The sequence below is a fragment of the Lithobates pipiens genome, unplaced genomic scaffold, assembly GCF_037356315.1.
Source record: "Lithobates pipiens isolate NorthernLeopardFrog02 unplaced genomic scaffold, aLitPip1_a1.2 Scaffold_8, whole genome shotgun sequence".
In the NCBI taxonomy this organism is placed as follows: domain Eukaryota; kingdom Metazoa; phylum Chordata; class Amphibia; order Anura; family Ranidae; genus Lithobates; species Lithobates pipiens.
This window is the reverse complement of record NW_027507903.1, coordinates 18,045,086-18,060,863: the sequence shown is the minus strand read 5'-3', so window position 1 is coordinate 18,060,863 and position 15,778 is coordinate 18,045,086. Positions and strand designations below refer to the sequence as shown.

The window sequence follows — 15,778 nt, the reverse complement described above, 5'->3', positions numbered from 1 at the left end:
AAAAAATAATAATTTCCCCTTTAAGACCATTGGACGGAAGGGACGTTTGTCGGCAACTGTGACGGGAGTGTGCAGCTCTCCTGGGCAAATCGCCGTGATTGTACGTCAGCTGCTTTAACCACTTCAGCCCCAGAGGATTTTACCCCCTTCCTTGCCAGAGCACTTTTTGCGATTTGGCACTGCGTCGCTTTAACTGACAATTGCGCGGTCATGTGATGTGCCACCCAAACAAAATTGACGTCCTTTTTTCCCCCACAAATAGAACTTTATTTTGGTGGTATTTGATCACCTCTGCGGTTTTTATTTTTTGCGCTATAAACAAAAGAAGAGCGCCAATTTTGAAAAAAAAAACACAATATTTTTTACTTTTTGCTATAATAAATATCCCATTTAAAAAAAAATTATAATAATTTTTTTCCTCAGTTTAGGCTGATACGTATTCTTCTACATATTTTTGGTAAAAAAAAAAAAAAATCACAATAAGCGTTTATTGATTGGTTTGCGCAACCGTTAAAGCATCTACAAAATAGATTTATGGCATTTGTATTTATTTTTTTATTTTTTTTACTAGTAATGGCGATGATCTGCAATTTTGTAGCAGGATTGCGGCATTGCGGCGGACAAATCGGACACTTGTGATACATTTTTGGGACCATTGATATTTATACAGTGATCAGTGCTATAAAAATGCACCGATTACTGTATAAATATCACTGGCAGAGAAGGGGTTAACACTAGGGGACGATCGAGAGGTTAAATGTGTTCCCTGGGAGGTGTTTCTAACTGTGGGGGGGTGGGACTGACTAGAGGAGGAGACACCAGGAATAGCAGATCCCTCTCGACTCCACTGTCAGAACGGGGATCTGTCTATTTACATTGACAGATCCCCATTCTGGCTCTCCGTGGAGCGATCGTGAGCGGCTGGCGGACATCACGGCTGCTGGTCATGCGTATTGACCCCGGTGTCATGCTGCAGGCCAGTGCCCCCTATCACTCTTAAAGCGTCCAAAATACACCTACGGCGATTCGCACAGGAGAGTCAACCTGCCTCAGTATAATGATGGCGGTTGGTCCTTAAGCGGGTAAGTAAAAAAAAAAAAGAGATAAAGCACATAAAATCCACCAAAAAATGTTTGAGGCCCGGCACCCCCACATATATGCACATATGAATGTAAACGCATGCATCGGGGGAGCCTATGTGTGAAAACATTGATTGCGATACACATGTTGCATATGGCCGCACATGCTGGAATGAGAGCAATAATTCTAACACAAGACTTTCTCCATAACACTAAACTGATACCTACAGGGGGCTTTTGAAGAGTCAACCATAGAAAATATAGGATATTAGACATGTGCGGGTCATTTTGTACGAATTTCCGAAAATTCGTACATTCGGGAGGATCCGAAATACGAATTTCTATGCTTCCGATTTGTATACGAAATACGAAATTTCTTTGACGAATTTCGGATCCAAATTCCATTACAATGAAAACGTGACTGTGGTTTTGTTGACCAATCAGAGGTTTTCTTCTGCTGCTGAGTGAGGGTTGGGAAAATGACCTTGTTTAATATGGGAGTGGGAGAGACTGGTTCATTAATATCGTTTTTATTATTGTCATAATAATTATGATTATTCGTTATGATGAAGTTAAAAACCCAGGAAGTCAACACAGCACAGGGATAGTGGGAGCCGCTCATAATGAGCACCTCACAGGGATGGTGGGAGCCCCTCATAATGAGCATGGCACAGGCATGGTGGGAGCCCCTCATAATGAGCACAGCACAGGGATGGTGGGAGCCCCTCATAATGAGCACAGCACAGGGATGGTGGGAGCCCCTCATAATGAGCACAGCACGGGGATGGTGGGAGCCCCTCATAATGAGCATGGCACAGGCATGGTGGGAGCCCCTCATAATGAGCACAGCACAGGGATGGTGGGAGCCCCTCATAATGAGCACAGCACGGGGATGGTGGGAGCCCCTCATAATGAGCACAGCACGGGGATGGTGGGAGCCCCTCATAATGAGCACAGCACAGGGATGGTGGGAGCCCCTCATAATGAGCACAGCAGAGGTACAGCCCCAGGAGGAAGTCATCACAGCACAGGGATAGTGGGAGCCCCTCATAATGAGCATAATTAGTCGACGACTGCCATATTGAGAAAGGTATTTTTTGCTTTTTAAATGCATCATAACGAAAATTCGTATTTCGTACGATTCCAAATTGACGGCTAATGCAAAAGAGAATGGAACCAAACAAAACAAATTTATTGACAGTGCACACGTCTAGTACTAAGTTTTTCGCCATTTCACAGGCGCACAAAAACTTAAAGAGGGATTCCACCAAAAAAAAAAATATTAAAAGCCAGCAGCTATAAATACTACAGCTGCTGACTTTTAATAAATGGACACTCACCTGTCCCGGGTTCCAGCGATGCCGAGGCCGATCGATCGCTCGGCTCTCGGCTGCTGCCGCCACCATTCTAGGTGAGGGAATCAGGAAGTGAAGCGAATCGGCTTCACTTCCCGGTTCCCTACTGCGCATGCGCGAGTCACGCAGCGCAATAGGAATTGTCCGCGCTGTCTCTGGGACCCGTGTGTGTCCCAGCAGACAGCGCGGCAGGGCAGGAAATGGCGTAGACTCCCACGGGAGTCTATGCCCGGAAGTGGGTGTAAATACCTGTCTTTGACAGGTATCTCCACCCCCTCTCCCCCCTGAAAGGTGTCAATTGTGACACCGGAGGGGGGGGAGGGATCCAATCAGCGGAGGTTCCACTCTAGGGTGGAATCCCGCTTTAAGGTTGGGAATATTGGGTATCATTTACTTCGTCTTTTAGATTTTACCAAAAAATGTGGGTAGTTTATTGCGTTTAATTGCCCTATAATTCACTTTAGTGTGTTTTTTACTGAGATTTTGCGTTACCTAGACCTTTGCGATAATAGCGTGTGACATACAAAATTGGAACTACCACTATTTTATTCTCTAGGGTGTCTGCTTTCAGAAAATATATCATTTTGTGGGGCTTTTGTGTAATCTTCAGGCCGAAAATGATTTTTTTAAACATGTGTGCAAAAAACACAAAAACGGCTCTGGCAGTGAAAAGGTTAAACTTAAACTTTTTTTCTTTTTTTTCTGTTGATTACTACCACTTTAGGTGCTTTAGTGTAAAATTATTATTATTTTTTTGTAAACGTAATTTTTTTTATTACATTGAGGGACAAAAAGTCCCCATGTGATGCAACTTGCATCTATGGCCTGAGCACACGTTGCACTGGCCATAGATTAATCAAATGTCAATCCATCTATGACCATTTCCGCTCAACAGAAGCCGGTCTAACGTTTAACTTCTGTTGAACGGGAGTGTTGGAAAACTTTTGTCAATCAATGAATCCCGCTGTCAGAATACAATGGCACAGCAGGGAGGATTTCTCCGTCCATCTCGCTCGTATGGATGGGGAAATCCGTTCAGCTGATCGAAAAAAAAAAAAAAAATCATTGCATCTATGGGCAGCTTTGCCTTTAATTCTACTTTGAACATTTCCTGCTCTCTTTAATTGAAGCGACTTTGAACACATTAAGTCGCATGACAATCACAGCCCATTGATTTAGATTGGCACCTGTTCTCATCTATACGACATTGAAAATCAACAACATTGAAAAGGTTCCTGCACTACTTTGATCCAGAGAGTGTAAAGTTGGGTCAAAGCTGCACTCAAAGTCACACTCCAAAGTGGCACTCTGAATCGTGCGACTATAGGGTCACAATAGTGAAAATGTAGCCTTAAGCCTCGTACACAGGATCGGATTGTTGGCCAACAAAACCGTTGAATTTTGTCCGAAGGGCGTTGGCCCAAACTTGTCTTCCACACACATGCCCACACAATTATTGCCCAACAAACACAAACGTAGTGCTGTACTATGTGTTTTTTCAGCTCTTTAGCGCCACCTTTTGGGTTCCTTCTGCTTTTTGTGCTAGTAGAAGTTTGGTGAGTGTTGATTCGCGCTTTTCATTTAGTGCTTTTCAGTTCATTTCTGAACGGCCGTTTGTCAACCAGACATGTTGCGGAATCGGAGGAGATAACGTGTTATTTATTATTGGCCTTGGAGTTATTGCTTTGACATTATTTTTTTGGTTGAATAATAATGATTTGATTTGGTATATTTTCTATATTTTTGCACTTTTTGGTTAAGTTCTATTGGCAGATAGCATGTCTAATTTTATTTGTTTTCTTTTTTTTAATGCTCAATAAAAACAATTGTGTAGAATAATACTTGGCTATTTGTTTTACTTCAAATGACAGTTTGGGAGTCGGCAGTTACATTTAAAAAACAATGTAAAATTGACAAGGGACACCAACATAGTTGTATCTTTGATCTTAAAAGCTACGGGATAATGGTGTTGTGGTAACTTGCCCAAATAAAAAAAAAAAAAAAAGAAAAAGCATAATAATATTATTCTTCATATCACTAGAAAAAAAAGCTTTTGAAAATTAGTTTGCAATAACTCCATCGGTATCACCAGCAAAGCAACTTCATTATTATCCCATTAACCACTTGCCGACCAGCGCACGCCGATGTACGTCGACAGAATGGCACGGGCAGGCAAATGGGCGTACATGTACGTCCCTTTAAATTTGCCGCCCGTGCTGGTCAGGACCCCCCGTGAGTCCGGTCGCGGGACCCGATCGCCGCGGGCATACCCGCGATCGTCTCACGGAGCGGCCGAATGAAGAAATGCCAATGGTAAACAGCATTTCTCCATTCTGCCTAGCAACTAGTGACGCTGATCTCTACTCCATGTGATTGGAGCAGAGATCGGTGTTCACTAAATGAAAGCCCAACCCCCCCCACAGTTAGTAACACACCCCTAGGAACACTTAACCCCTACACTGCCACCCACTGATTAACCCCTTCACTGCCAGTGTCATTTACACAGGAATCACTGCATTTATATAGCAGTGATTACTGTATAAATGACAATGGTCCCAAAAATGTGTCAAAAATGTCCGATGGGTCCCCCACAATGTCGCAGTCACAATAAAAATCGCTGATCGCCGCCATTACTAGTAAAAAAAAATAATAAAAAATTATTAATAAAAATGCTATAAAACTATCCCTATTTTGTAAACGCTATAACTTTTGCGCAAACCAATCAATAATCGCTTATTGCGATTTTTTTACCAAAAATATGTAGAAGAATACGTATCGGCCTAAACTGAGGGAAAAAAATGTTTTTTTATATATTTTTGGGGGATATTTATTATAACAAAAAGTAAAAAATAATGAGTTTTTTTCAAAATTGTCGCTCTATTTTTGTTTATAGCGCAAAAAATAAAAACCGCAGGGGTGATCAAATACCACCAAAAGAAAGCTCTATTTGTGGGGGAAAAAAGGACGTCAATTTTGTTTGGGAGCCACGTTGCACGACCGCGCAATTGTCAGTTAAAGCGACGCAGTGCCGAATCGCAAAAAGTGGTCTGGTCTTTGACCAGCAAAATGGTCCGGTCTGAAAGTGGTTAAAGGGGTTGTAAATGTAAATGTTTTTTCACTTTAATGCATTCTATGCATTAAGGTGAAAAAACATCTCAGTCTGCCGGCGCCCCCAGTCCCCCCGTTTTACTTACCTGACCCCTCGAAAATCCCACGCTCGCCCCCGCCGTCCTCTTCGCCGCTCAGCCTGGCCGCTGATTGGCTGGAGTGGATGGATTGAAAGCAGCACAGCCATTGGCTCACGCTGCTGTCATTCACATCCAATGACGCAGCGCACCGGGGGGCAGGGCCGTGTGATACAGCGAGCGGCTATACCCACTGGCTGTATCACGGGAGCGCGCCCGCAGGTGCTTCTTGCCATGCGAGGGAGCTCGCATGAACGTGAGAAGTACCTGCGGGAGGAAGCAGAGACAGCCGCCGAGGGACCCCAGAAGAGCAGGTTCGGGGCCACTCTGTGCAGAACGAGCTGCACAGTGGAGGTAAGTATAACATGTTTGTTATTTAAAAAAAATAAAAAAATGTACTTTACAATCCCTTTAAAGAAGAAGAGAATTGTGCGCTGCATTTCCAGATTTCATAATTTGCCGCGTCACGAATGTTAATTCTACATTCTAGTTTACAAGACCGACCGCTTCTGGCTCGTCCTTCTTCCGAGCATGCTTGGAACTTTTGGAACATACTTTGGACTTTTGTCCGACGGACTTGTGTACAACCCGAGAAAAACAGACATTTGTCCGCGGAAAATGTTAACACCTACAATCCAACATTTATCTCGCGGAAAATCCGACAACAATTGTCCGATGGAGCGTACACACGGTCGGATTTTCTGCCAATAGCCTGTCATCACACATTTCCAGTCGAAAAATCTAATCGTGTGTACGAAGCTTTAGTGTTACTTTATCTTTGATGTAAGTTTGTATCCTGTAGATGTAGTATCCTGTAGCCTCCTGTAGATGGCGATAGATTACCACCCAGAACTCAGCATATTTGTTCCCTTTCTGTTGTAACTCTTTTTGGAAAGTCCTGCTCAGAAGTCCAGTGCCAGTGAACTCCTCCTTATACTGTCACTCCCTACTGCATCAGAGCTCATTCCCTGTCACTGCACCAAGGGGCTCCGATGAGGAAAGGCTGATGAGAGAAGACTCCTAGAAGAAGGACCATTTCAACAGACAAACAAAAAGAGGAGTAAGGTAGGGTCCAAGTCATTTGTGAAGATGCTGTACGTACGAGGAGGATTTGGGGATGAGAAATCCCAGTTAAATGAACTGAACAAGCGCCTGGACCAGTATTTGTCCAGGGTAAGGCAACTAGAGACAGAGAACCATCACCTGATGGAAGAAGTCCTCAGTCTTCGCTCGGAGCGAGGGGCAGAGTGGTCAAAGGTCTACCATTCCGAGATGTTCGAACTGAGGAGGAGAATAGAAGACCTCACCGTACAGAAAGGCGAAGCTGAGCTACAGAGAGACAACCTTTTTCAAGAGCTGCAAGAATTACAGGAATTATGGGAACAGGTGAGGAGCATGAGACTCAAGATTGACCAACAGCTGGCCCAACACAAGCACGATCTGCAACAAGCGCAGAACAGTCAAGCCGCCTTGGAAAATCTGTACGTTCAGTTGCAGCAAGAGTGTCAGATGCTTCAAGGTTCCCATGAAGAAGAAATGATAGCCCTGAGAGATCAGGCTTTCCAGATGCCATTGCAAATTACCATGCAGGAGGTTCTACGACCCAAACTCAGCTTAACCGAGGTCCAGAGCTTCTCGCTGGAGCTGTCCGACTCATGGAGGGATGCTTTCGTCTTCTATCAGAAGAAGATTGAGGATCTAGAAAGCATCCTGAGGCTGAGCGAGGAGGACCGGTGTGGAGCAGAAGATGAAGTCACAATACACAGGCTGGAGTTCGAGAAAGTTCGCAAGGAATACGAGGAACTTCTGGCCCTCAAAACTAGGCTTGAAGATGAACTGCTTAGGATGAAGGCGAAGTACAGGTTGGAGGTGGAGGAATATCAGGTAGGTGGAGTAGGATCATAGATTCATATGAAAAGGTCCAATTTGAAAAACCCAACAGAACTTTTTTTAACGCTAAAGCGCACGAAAAACGCCTGAAAAATGCCCCAGTGTGAAAGGGGTCTTATTGTTCCCCTGCAGATAGACTGGTACAAGAGCTGCCCTATTACGTCATATCATGGCTCTGTCCTCCTTTATAACATTAAAGCCCAACTACTGACAGTACAAAGGGTTAACTGCTCTTTTAGTCTAGGGCAGGGGTCTCCACACTGTGGCCCGGGCCAGATCCAGCCTGCTACAGGTCTGTGGGAAAGGTCAATGCCATAGCCTCAATGTGTGCATATTGAGGATTCAGGTCAGTAAAAGCTGTCTATGGGCTCTGCTTTGACCTGATGTAAGGAGAGGCACTGATGTAACTGGGACTCTAATGAGGACCCTGATGTAAGGGGGGGGACTTTACTGGGGACCCTGATGTAAGGAAGGCTCTGATAGGGACCCTGATGTATAGTGGGACCTTAATGTGGATCCTGAGGTAAAGGAAGGCTGTGATATGGACATTCATGTATAGAGGGACTCTAACGAGGACCCTGATGTAAGGGGGGACTCTACTGGGGACCCTGATGTAAGGAAGGCTCTGATAGGGACCCTGATGTATAGAGGTACCTTAATGTGGATCCTGAGGTAAAGGAAGGCTGTGATACGGACATTGATGTATAGAGGGACTCTAATGAGGACCCTGATGTAAGGAAGGCTCTGATAGGGTCCCTGATGTAAGGGTGGACTCTAATGGGGATCCTGATGCATGTACTCTTATGGGGTCCCTGATGTAAGCAAGACTCTGATAGGGAGTTTGATGTATAAAACTGATTTTTGTGCCTGCAAATATTTATAAAATATACTATACGGCCCTTGTACTGAAAATTTTTGAGAACCTCGGTCTGGGGGGATGGTAAAATCACTTTTACTACCTGACCCTCCACTCACCTGGCAGACTGCACTCCCCAAGCTATGGACCCTGCATCAGTCTTGATGATGTCACAGGCACATGTCCACAGTATGGAGAAGCCTGCGTCTGTGTAGGACCGCGTGAGTAAAATCGCTTTTCCCCAAGCATAGCTCCCATCTGTCCCTGATTTGGAGGGACTTTCCCTGATTTGGAGCAAAGTCCCTCTGTCCCTCTTTCCTCCTCACTTGTCCCTCATTTTGGCCTGATCCATATAGTTGTATATAAAATGGACTTTCTATCTGTCAAAAAGTGTTTCCCGGGCTAAATCTTTCATACGATTTCTAAATTGCTGCATCTGTAAATTTCAAAAGCTGATATAAAGGAATAGTAGTGGTAAAAAAAAAAAAAAAAGCACTTGTGGGTTTAACTAATCAGTTTTTTTTTGTATAATTCTCCTTTAAGGGGTGTGGCGGGGGTGTGTGTCCTATGCCTGCATACTTTTGCTAATAGGTGTCCCTCATTCCCATCTCAAAAAATTGGGAGGTGTGCACTAGGCCTAGATATAAATGAGTAGTTACCCTTTGCACTGTGCACTGTGGACACAGCCCCACTGCTTAGGAAAACGTTTACTTTTACCGGAGTTCAGCTTTAAGTTGCAAGTGCAATCAAGCCAAGCTTCCAAATATGTGCTGCGCCCCTGACCCCGCCCCTTTTTGTTCCCCCTCTTTGGCGGAGAGTGGTCAGATCATAGCTCCCAACTGTCCCTGATTTCGAGGGACTGTCCCTGATTTGGAACAATGTCCCTCATTCCTCCTCATCTGCCTCTCATTTTGGTCTGATCTATATAGTTTTATATAAAATGCACTTTTTATCTTTCAAAAAGTGTTTCCCAGCACTAAACCTTTTATCCAATGTCTAAATTGCTGCATTTGTAAATGTCAAAAGCCAATATAAAGGAATAGTAGTGGTAAAAAATAAAAAAATAAAAAATAAAAAAGGACTTGGAGGTTTACCTAATCATTTTTTTTTTTGGATAATTTTCTATTAAGGGGGCGTGGCAGGGGGTGTGTCCTATACCTACATATGTTTACTAGTAGGTGTCCCACATTCCCATCTCAGAAAGTAGGGAGGTGTGGTCAGATCATCCATGCATGTCTGAATGTCTCCCGTTACCTGGCGTTCAGCTTTTATCATGTATTTGAAAAACATTTTCTTGTTTGGAACTTTAAGATGCCTAAAATATTTTAAAAAAAGCAAAAAAACAAACAAACAACATCATAGCTATGCGAGATAATAATAGTATCCTATAAATCATAATCCTTCCAAAGTCTATTGTGTGCTGCTTCTGGTAATAAGCCGCGAGCTCGTACACCTGCTATACACATAAGATCATCAGATTGAGCCAATGTAACCAGAGACACGGTGCATTACCCACATGTCCCTCATCACCCGCTTCTGGATGTTTGTACTGATGGAAGGCTTGATTTGCTGTGTAATATTTGGATTACATGGATACTTTTTTTTTTTTTTTTTACTTTTTGTAGCCAGTTTAGTAATACAAACACTAGACTAGAGCAGGGGTAGGCAACCCCCCGGCACATGAATCCTCTTTAAATGACACTCGGCTCCCTCCCCATCAGCAGAGCAGCGCAGGGAAGTGTCAGTGAAGCACTAATAATGCATTCCAATCTCACGATTCACCACACTGTACCTAGACTGGGGTACATACATGGTAAAGGATGGGAAACTGATTGGTTCTTTAACCTTGCTGTAGCTGCGATCGTCAGCTTTTGTGATGGGGAAGAGATTGGGTGCAGTTCTGCTAGGAAGGGGGGGGGGGGGCAGTCCCTGTTTCCAGGAGTCGTTGTCCTGCTAGCCCCGTCCACCATCTGGGAGGAAGATAACTCACCTTGTTGCCACTACCAATCTCAAAGAAGGGACTTCACTTTCCATGAGAAAACTACAATCAGGTGACAGTTTGTCGAATTACTGTTGAGCTTCTGAAAAAAAAAAAAAAAAAGCATAAATATATATATATATATATATAGATCAGTGATGGCGAACCTTGGCACCCCAGATGTTTTGGAACTACATTTCCCATGATGCTCCTGCACTCTGCAGTGTAGGTAAGCATCATGGGAAATGTAGTTCCAAAACATCTGGGGTGCCAAGGTTCGCCATCACTGATATAGATATATAGATATACTTTATTGTCATTGCATACATACAACAACATTTTTGCAAGTCCTCTTTACAGCAGCAATAAAAACACTTCTCAACAAAACCACACATACATACTCCTAGCACATGCCCACATATCTACCGTATTTATCGGCGTATAACACGCACTTTTTTCCCCTCAAAATCGGGGGAAAATCGTGGGTGCGTGTTATACGCCGATCACCCGCCGATTGCGAGCTCTTCTGCCTTTTATGCTGTTCTCAGCAGCTTTCCGCTATTTTTGGCTATTTCCGGCCACTTTCGGCTATTTTCGGCCGTTCTCGGCTATTTTCGGCGGCTTTCGGAAGCTGCCGAGAACAGCCGAAAGCCGGCGAGAATGGCCGAGTGCGGCCGAAAATAGCCGAGAATGGCCGAGAGCTACCGATCGCCGCCGAGATACACAGGACATCTGCTCAGTACCTCGGCGGCACCATTTTTAAATGGAAAAACTGCAAAAGAAACTGACAAGGCTGCAATGGAAGGCTGCAAATGACTGGGAAGGCTGCAATGGAAGGCTGCAAATGACTGGGAAGGCTGCTAATGACATGTAAGGCTGCAAATGACACTGACAAGGCTGCATTGATGGGTATTTAAATGTACGTTTTTTTCCTTAAACTTCCCTCCTAAAAGTTTTTTTCTTTAAAATTCCCTCCTAAAGTTAGGGTGCGTGTTATACACCAATAAATACGGTATTTAAATATATCAAAATATAAAATGTTATTTAAAAATACAATTATAAAAATAAATACATTTAAATGTTTTTTTAGAATTCCACATAGAATTCCTAATACACTGTACCTGATGGGATTATGGACAATACAGCCCTAGGGAAAAAAATATGCTTTAAGCGATTAGTGTGCGTTTTAAGTTTCCTATATCTTTTCCCAGGTGGCAATGCGACAAACACACTGTAACCTGGGTGGGTTGGATCAGTACTAATAGCTTTTGCCCGCTTTTTTAATCAGCTGGCATATGCTGTGTCCAAATTTGGTAGCTCTGTTCCTATATATATATATATGTAGCACTGACCCCCGAAGGAGCTGCTGGTTTGATTGGGCTTACCGTTACCTTCTTCACCTCGATTTACGTCTTGGGGTTTCCCATGGTAGATGGCCCAGAAACTTTAGAGACTGACGACAGATCCGCTTAAAGGGATTTTTATTTGCAAAAACTTAGTTAATGAACAGTCTCTCAGTATAGGATCAGAGGGTTAGGAGAAAAGTCCAGGTACTCTTAGTATCAAAGTCAACAATAAAGAACTTTCTTGCTTTTATTAAATCCAGAGAATAGCCATTCACAGCTGGATGTTCACTCTAGTTGGATAGTCCCTCTCACAAGGCCAACAGGGTGCTTAAATCAGGAATAAGTCTCTGCCACAGACGTTGTTGTAGAACACGTAGGAAACTAGGACTTGTAGAACACTCGTGTGGTACCAGTATCTTTCAGCCGGTTCGGCAATACCAACGAGACTGGATTCACTTAGGTCCTTAAGCCTTAACAGGCTCTTACTAAGAAGCCAACCTGTGCATGGCCTTCTTCTGAAGAGTCCTCCCCTGGATAGCTGCTGGGCCTCTCCACAACCGAAGACGGCACCGGACTACCTCTGAATCCTTTCTTTAGTTCCCTTGCCTCGGGCTAGCCAGCCCCGAGACATAAAGTCGGGTGGATCCGCACCGGGAGGACCAGGACCATGGAGTCAGAACATACTTCTGGACCGGAACCCCGAACCACGTGACATCCGCATCTTAAGTACCCTCTCCCAGACAGCACAGCACTGGGCTGGCTCTGAGAGAAAGTAACCTTAAAGCACCCAACCAGACTGTGTTTCCATGCCTGCTAAAAGAGACAGTGCCCCCTATGGCCAGGCTGAACACCCTATAGTCCAGTCAGACTGATGCTGAGGTCAAAATTTTGAGTAATTATACCAAAACCAAACTGCAGTTCAGGTGTAACATTAAAGTGGTTGTAAACCCATGGGGAGGGGGGGGGGGGGAGCACCCTGCAAGGCAAAGGCATAATGAGCTAGTATGCATGTATGAATCACTCACCTGAGAACGAAGCCCCCGAAGCGGTCCTCCGTCTTCATGTCTGCTTCTGCCATGGATCCCGGAGTGACTTCTGGGTCTCGCTGCTCCGGCGCTGTGATTCGCCGGAGCAGAGATGATGTCACTCCCGCGCATGGGAGCCGACACTCGCGGCATATCGCCGCAATCTGCGGCCTGCCCAGTGCGCCTGCGCTCCGCTGTCTATGGCGCATGCGCCGTAGACAGCGGTGGCTGTCTTTTTTAGGAGATATTTCTTGGACCTACAGGTAAGCCTTAATCTTGGTTTGTAAGGGTTTACAACCATTTTAAATTTAACCCATTTTAAATTTCAAAAACATAGCGCTTGCTCTTCAGGAGCCGGCGCTACATACATCTCTCTCTCTACAATCTCTCTCTCTCTCTCTCTCTCTCTCTCTCTCTCTCTCTCTCTCTCTCTCTCTCTCTCTCTCTCTCTCTCTCTCTCTCTCTCTCTCTCTCTCTCTCTCTCTCTCTCTCTCTCTCTCTCTCTCTCTCTCTCTCTCTCTCTCTCTCTCTCTCTCTCTCTCTCTCTCTCTCTCTCTCTCTCTCTCTCTCTCTCTCTCTCTCTCTCTCTCTCTCTCTCTCTCTCTCTCTCTCTCTCTCTCTCTCTCTCTCTCTCTACTATTACCAACCTCTACATCACCTACTCCCAACCTCTGGGCTCTGCGTCACTTACTACTGAACCCCGGCACTTTGTGTCCCTTTAAGCCACAGCCAGTATTCAGCGCAATGAAAATCGCACCCAATTTTTCTCAACAGCGGGGGGCCTGATCTTGTATACAGGCCCACTGCTTTCAGAAAATACCCCTGACCTGAGCTCATCATTGTGTATCCATTCCAGTATGTGATGTTGTATGTGACATCACATACATCCCATACACCCCATACATCACATACATCCCATACATAACATACATCCCATACATTACATACATCCCATACATCACATACATTAGATACATCACTCACATCACATACACCCCATACATCACATACATCCCATACATAACATACATCCCATACATTACATACATCCCATACATCACATACATTAGATACATCACTCACATCACATACATCCCATACATCACATACATCCCATACATTACATACATCCCATACATTACATACATCCCATACAAGCACGTGGGCTGGATGTGAGAGGTGGTTCAGCAGCAGGATGAGTGTGCCAGGACAGGTAGATGTGTCTCATCTCTGCTTCCTTTCACCACTCTGCATATCACGCATATCATAGATGAGAAGAGGGTACAGCGGTGGGGCAGATGAGCAGGAGGGTACAACGGTGGGGCAGATATGCAGGGGTACAGTAGTGGAAGATATGGTAATGGGGTTACAGTGATGGGGGCAAATGAGCAGGGGGTTACAGTGATAGGACAGAGGAGCGGGGGGGGGGGGGTTTAGTGATGGGCCAGATGAGAAGGGGATTACACTGATGGGACAGAAGAGCAGGGGGGTACAGAGGTGGGGCAGTTGTGCAGGGGGGTACAGTGGCAGCACAGAGGGGAAAAAGAGGTACATTGGTGGGGCAGAAGAGCAAGGGGTACAGAGGTGAGACAGATGTGCAGGAGGTAAAGTGGCGGGGCAGATGAGAAAGGGGGTTACAGTGGTGGGACAGAAGAACAAGGGTACAGTGGTTGGGCAGAAGTGCAGGAGGTACAGTGGTGGGAGCGATGAGAAGGGGGTGACATAGAAGAGTACAGTAGAGATGTGCAGGGGGTTAAATTGATGGGGCAGATGATCAGGGGGTTATAGTGATGGGGCAGATGAGCAGGGAATTATAGTGGTGAAAAAGATAAGTGGGGGGGCTCAGTGTTGGGGCATATGTGAAAGGGAGGTGCATTAGTGGGGCAAAAGAGCATGGTGTACAGAGGTGGGGCAGAAGAGCAGAGGGGTACAAAGGTGGGGCAGAAGAGCAGAGGGGTACAGAGGTGGGGCAGAAGAGCAGAGGGGTACAGAGGTGGGGCAGAAGAGCAGGGGGTACAGAGATGGGGCAGAAGAGCAGGGGGTACAGAGATGGGGCAGAAGAGCAGAGGGGTACAGAGGTGGGGCAGAAGAGCAGAGGGGTACAGAGGTGGGGCAGAAGAGCAGGGGGTACAGAGATGGGGCAGAAGAGCAGGGGGTACAGTGATCTGAGGTATGAAGGTGCAGGAATTGGGGCTGATCTAAGGCATGAGAGTGCAGGATGTTAATTTCTCACTACTCAAGTAGTTTACAGCATTTACTTTATTAAAGAAATCCTTTTCTTGATTGAGAATGTGAAGTTAACAATTTTTTGTTATAAAATCTGCACTCTCAATTTCTTTGAAAACATTTTTCTGCACACTGTACTGTGAGCCTACACCTGGACTAGAGGGTCCTATAGCGATCCTTCAAACAATTCCTTGAAACCCATTGGGTGCGATTCAAGAAACCATTTGTGACACTTTTCTGGTGTTATGGTGCTATTTAAAAAAGTCCTGCGCCTAATTCATAAAATATGTTTAACAATTTTGTTAAGCGGAGTTCCACCCATATAAAAGTCAGCAGCTACAAAAAGTGTAGCTGCTGACTTTTAATAATCGGACCCTTACCTGTCCCACGGTCCTCTCTGCGGTGCCAGCATTGTGACTGTGGACGCACGGCTGTGGCTTCAGTATTTCTCTTCCCCATCTTAGCACGTGCGCAAAAAATCATTTGTACATATGCGGTGCCAGGATCTGAAGGCTGGTCACATCTGCACATGTGCCATAAAGGTCAGGGCAAACAGGGAGGTGGCGCACACACATGCGCTAGGATGCTGTCGGCTACTCTACTTCAGTGGTTGCTGGGATGCTGTTGGCTACACAGCTTCACTGGTTGCTAGGATGCTGTTGGCTACATAGCTTCATCGGTTGCTAGGATGATGTTGGCTACACATTTTCACCGGTTGCTAGGATGCTGTCGGCTACACAGCTTCACTGGTTCCTAGAATGTTTATGGCTACACAGCCAACAGCATCCTAGCAGCCAGTGACACTGTGTAGCTGACAGCATCCCAGTGACACGATGCG

At 45.1% G+C, this 15,778-nt stretch overlaps 1 protein-coding gene across 1 annotated transcript in view; it reads left to right on the top strand.

Annotated features, from left to right (window-relative positions):
* The first annotated feature begins 6,552 nt into the window (after positions 1 to 6,552).
* Positions 6,553 to 15,778, top strand: part of LOC143960690 (synemin-like) — a 77,356-nt gene continuing 68,130 nt past the window's right edge. The window contains exon 1 of the mRNA XM_077469491.1: positions 6,553 to 7,503. Within this exon, the coding sequence (XP_077325617.1) occupies positions 6,709 to 7,503 (795 nt within the window). The 5' untranslated portion in view covers positions 6,553 to 6,708. The remainder of the gene's footprint in view (positions 7,504 to 15,778) is intronic.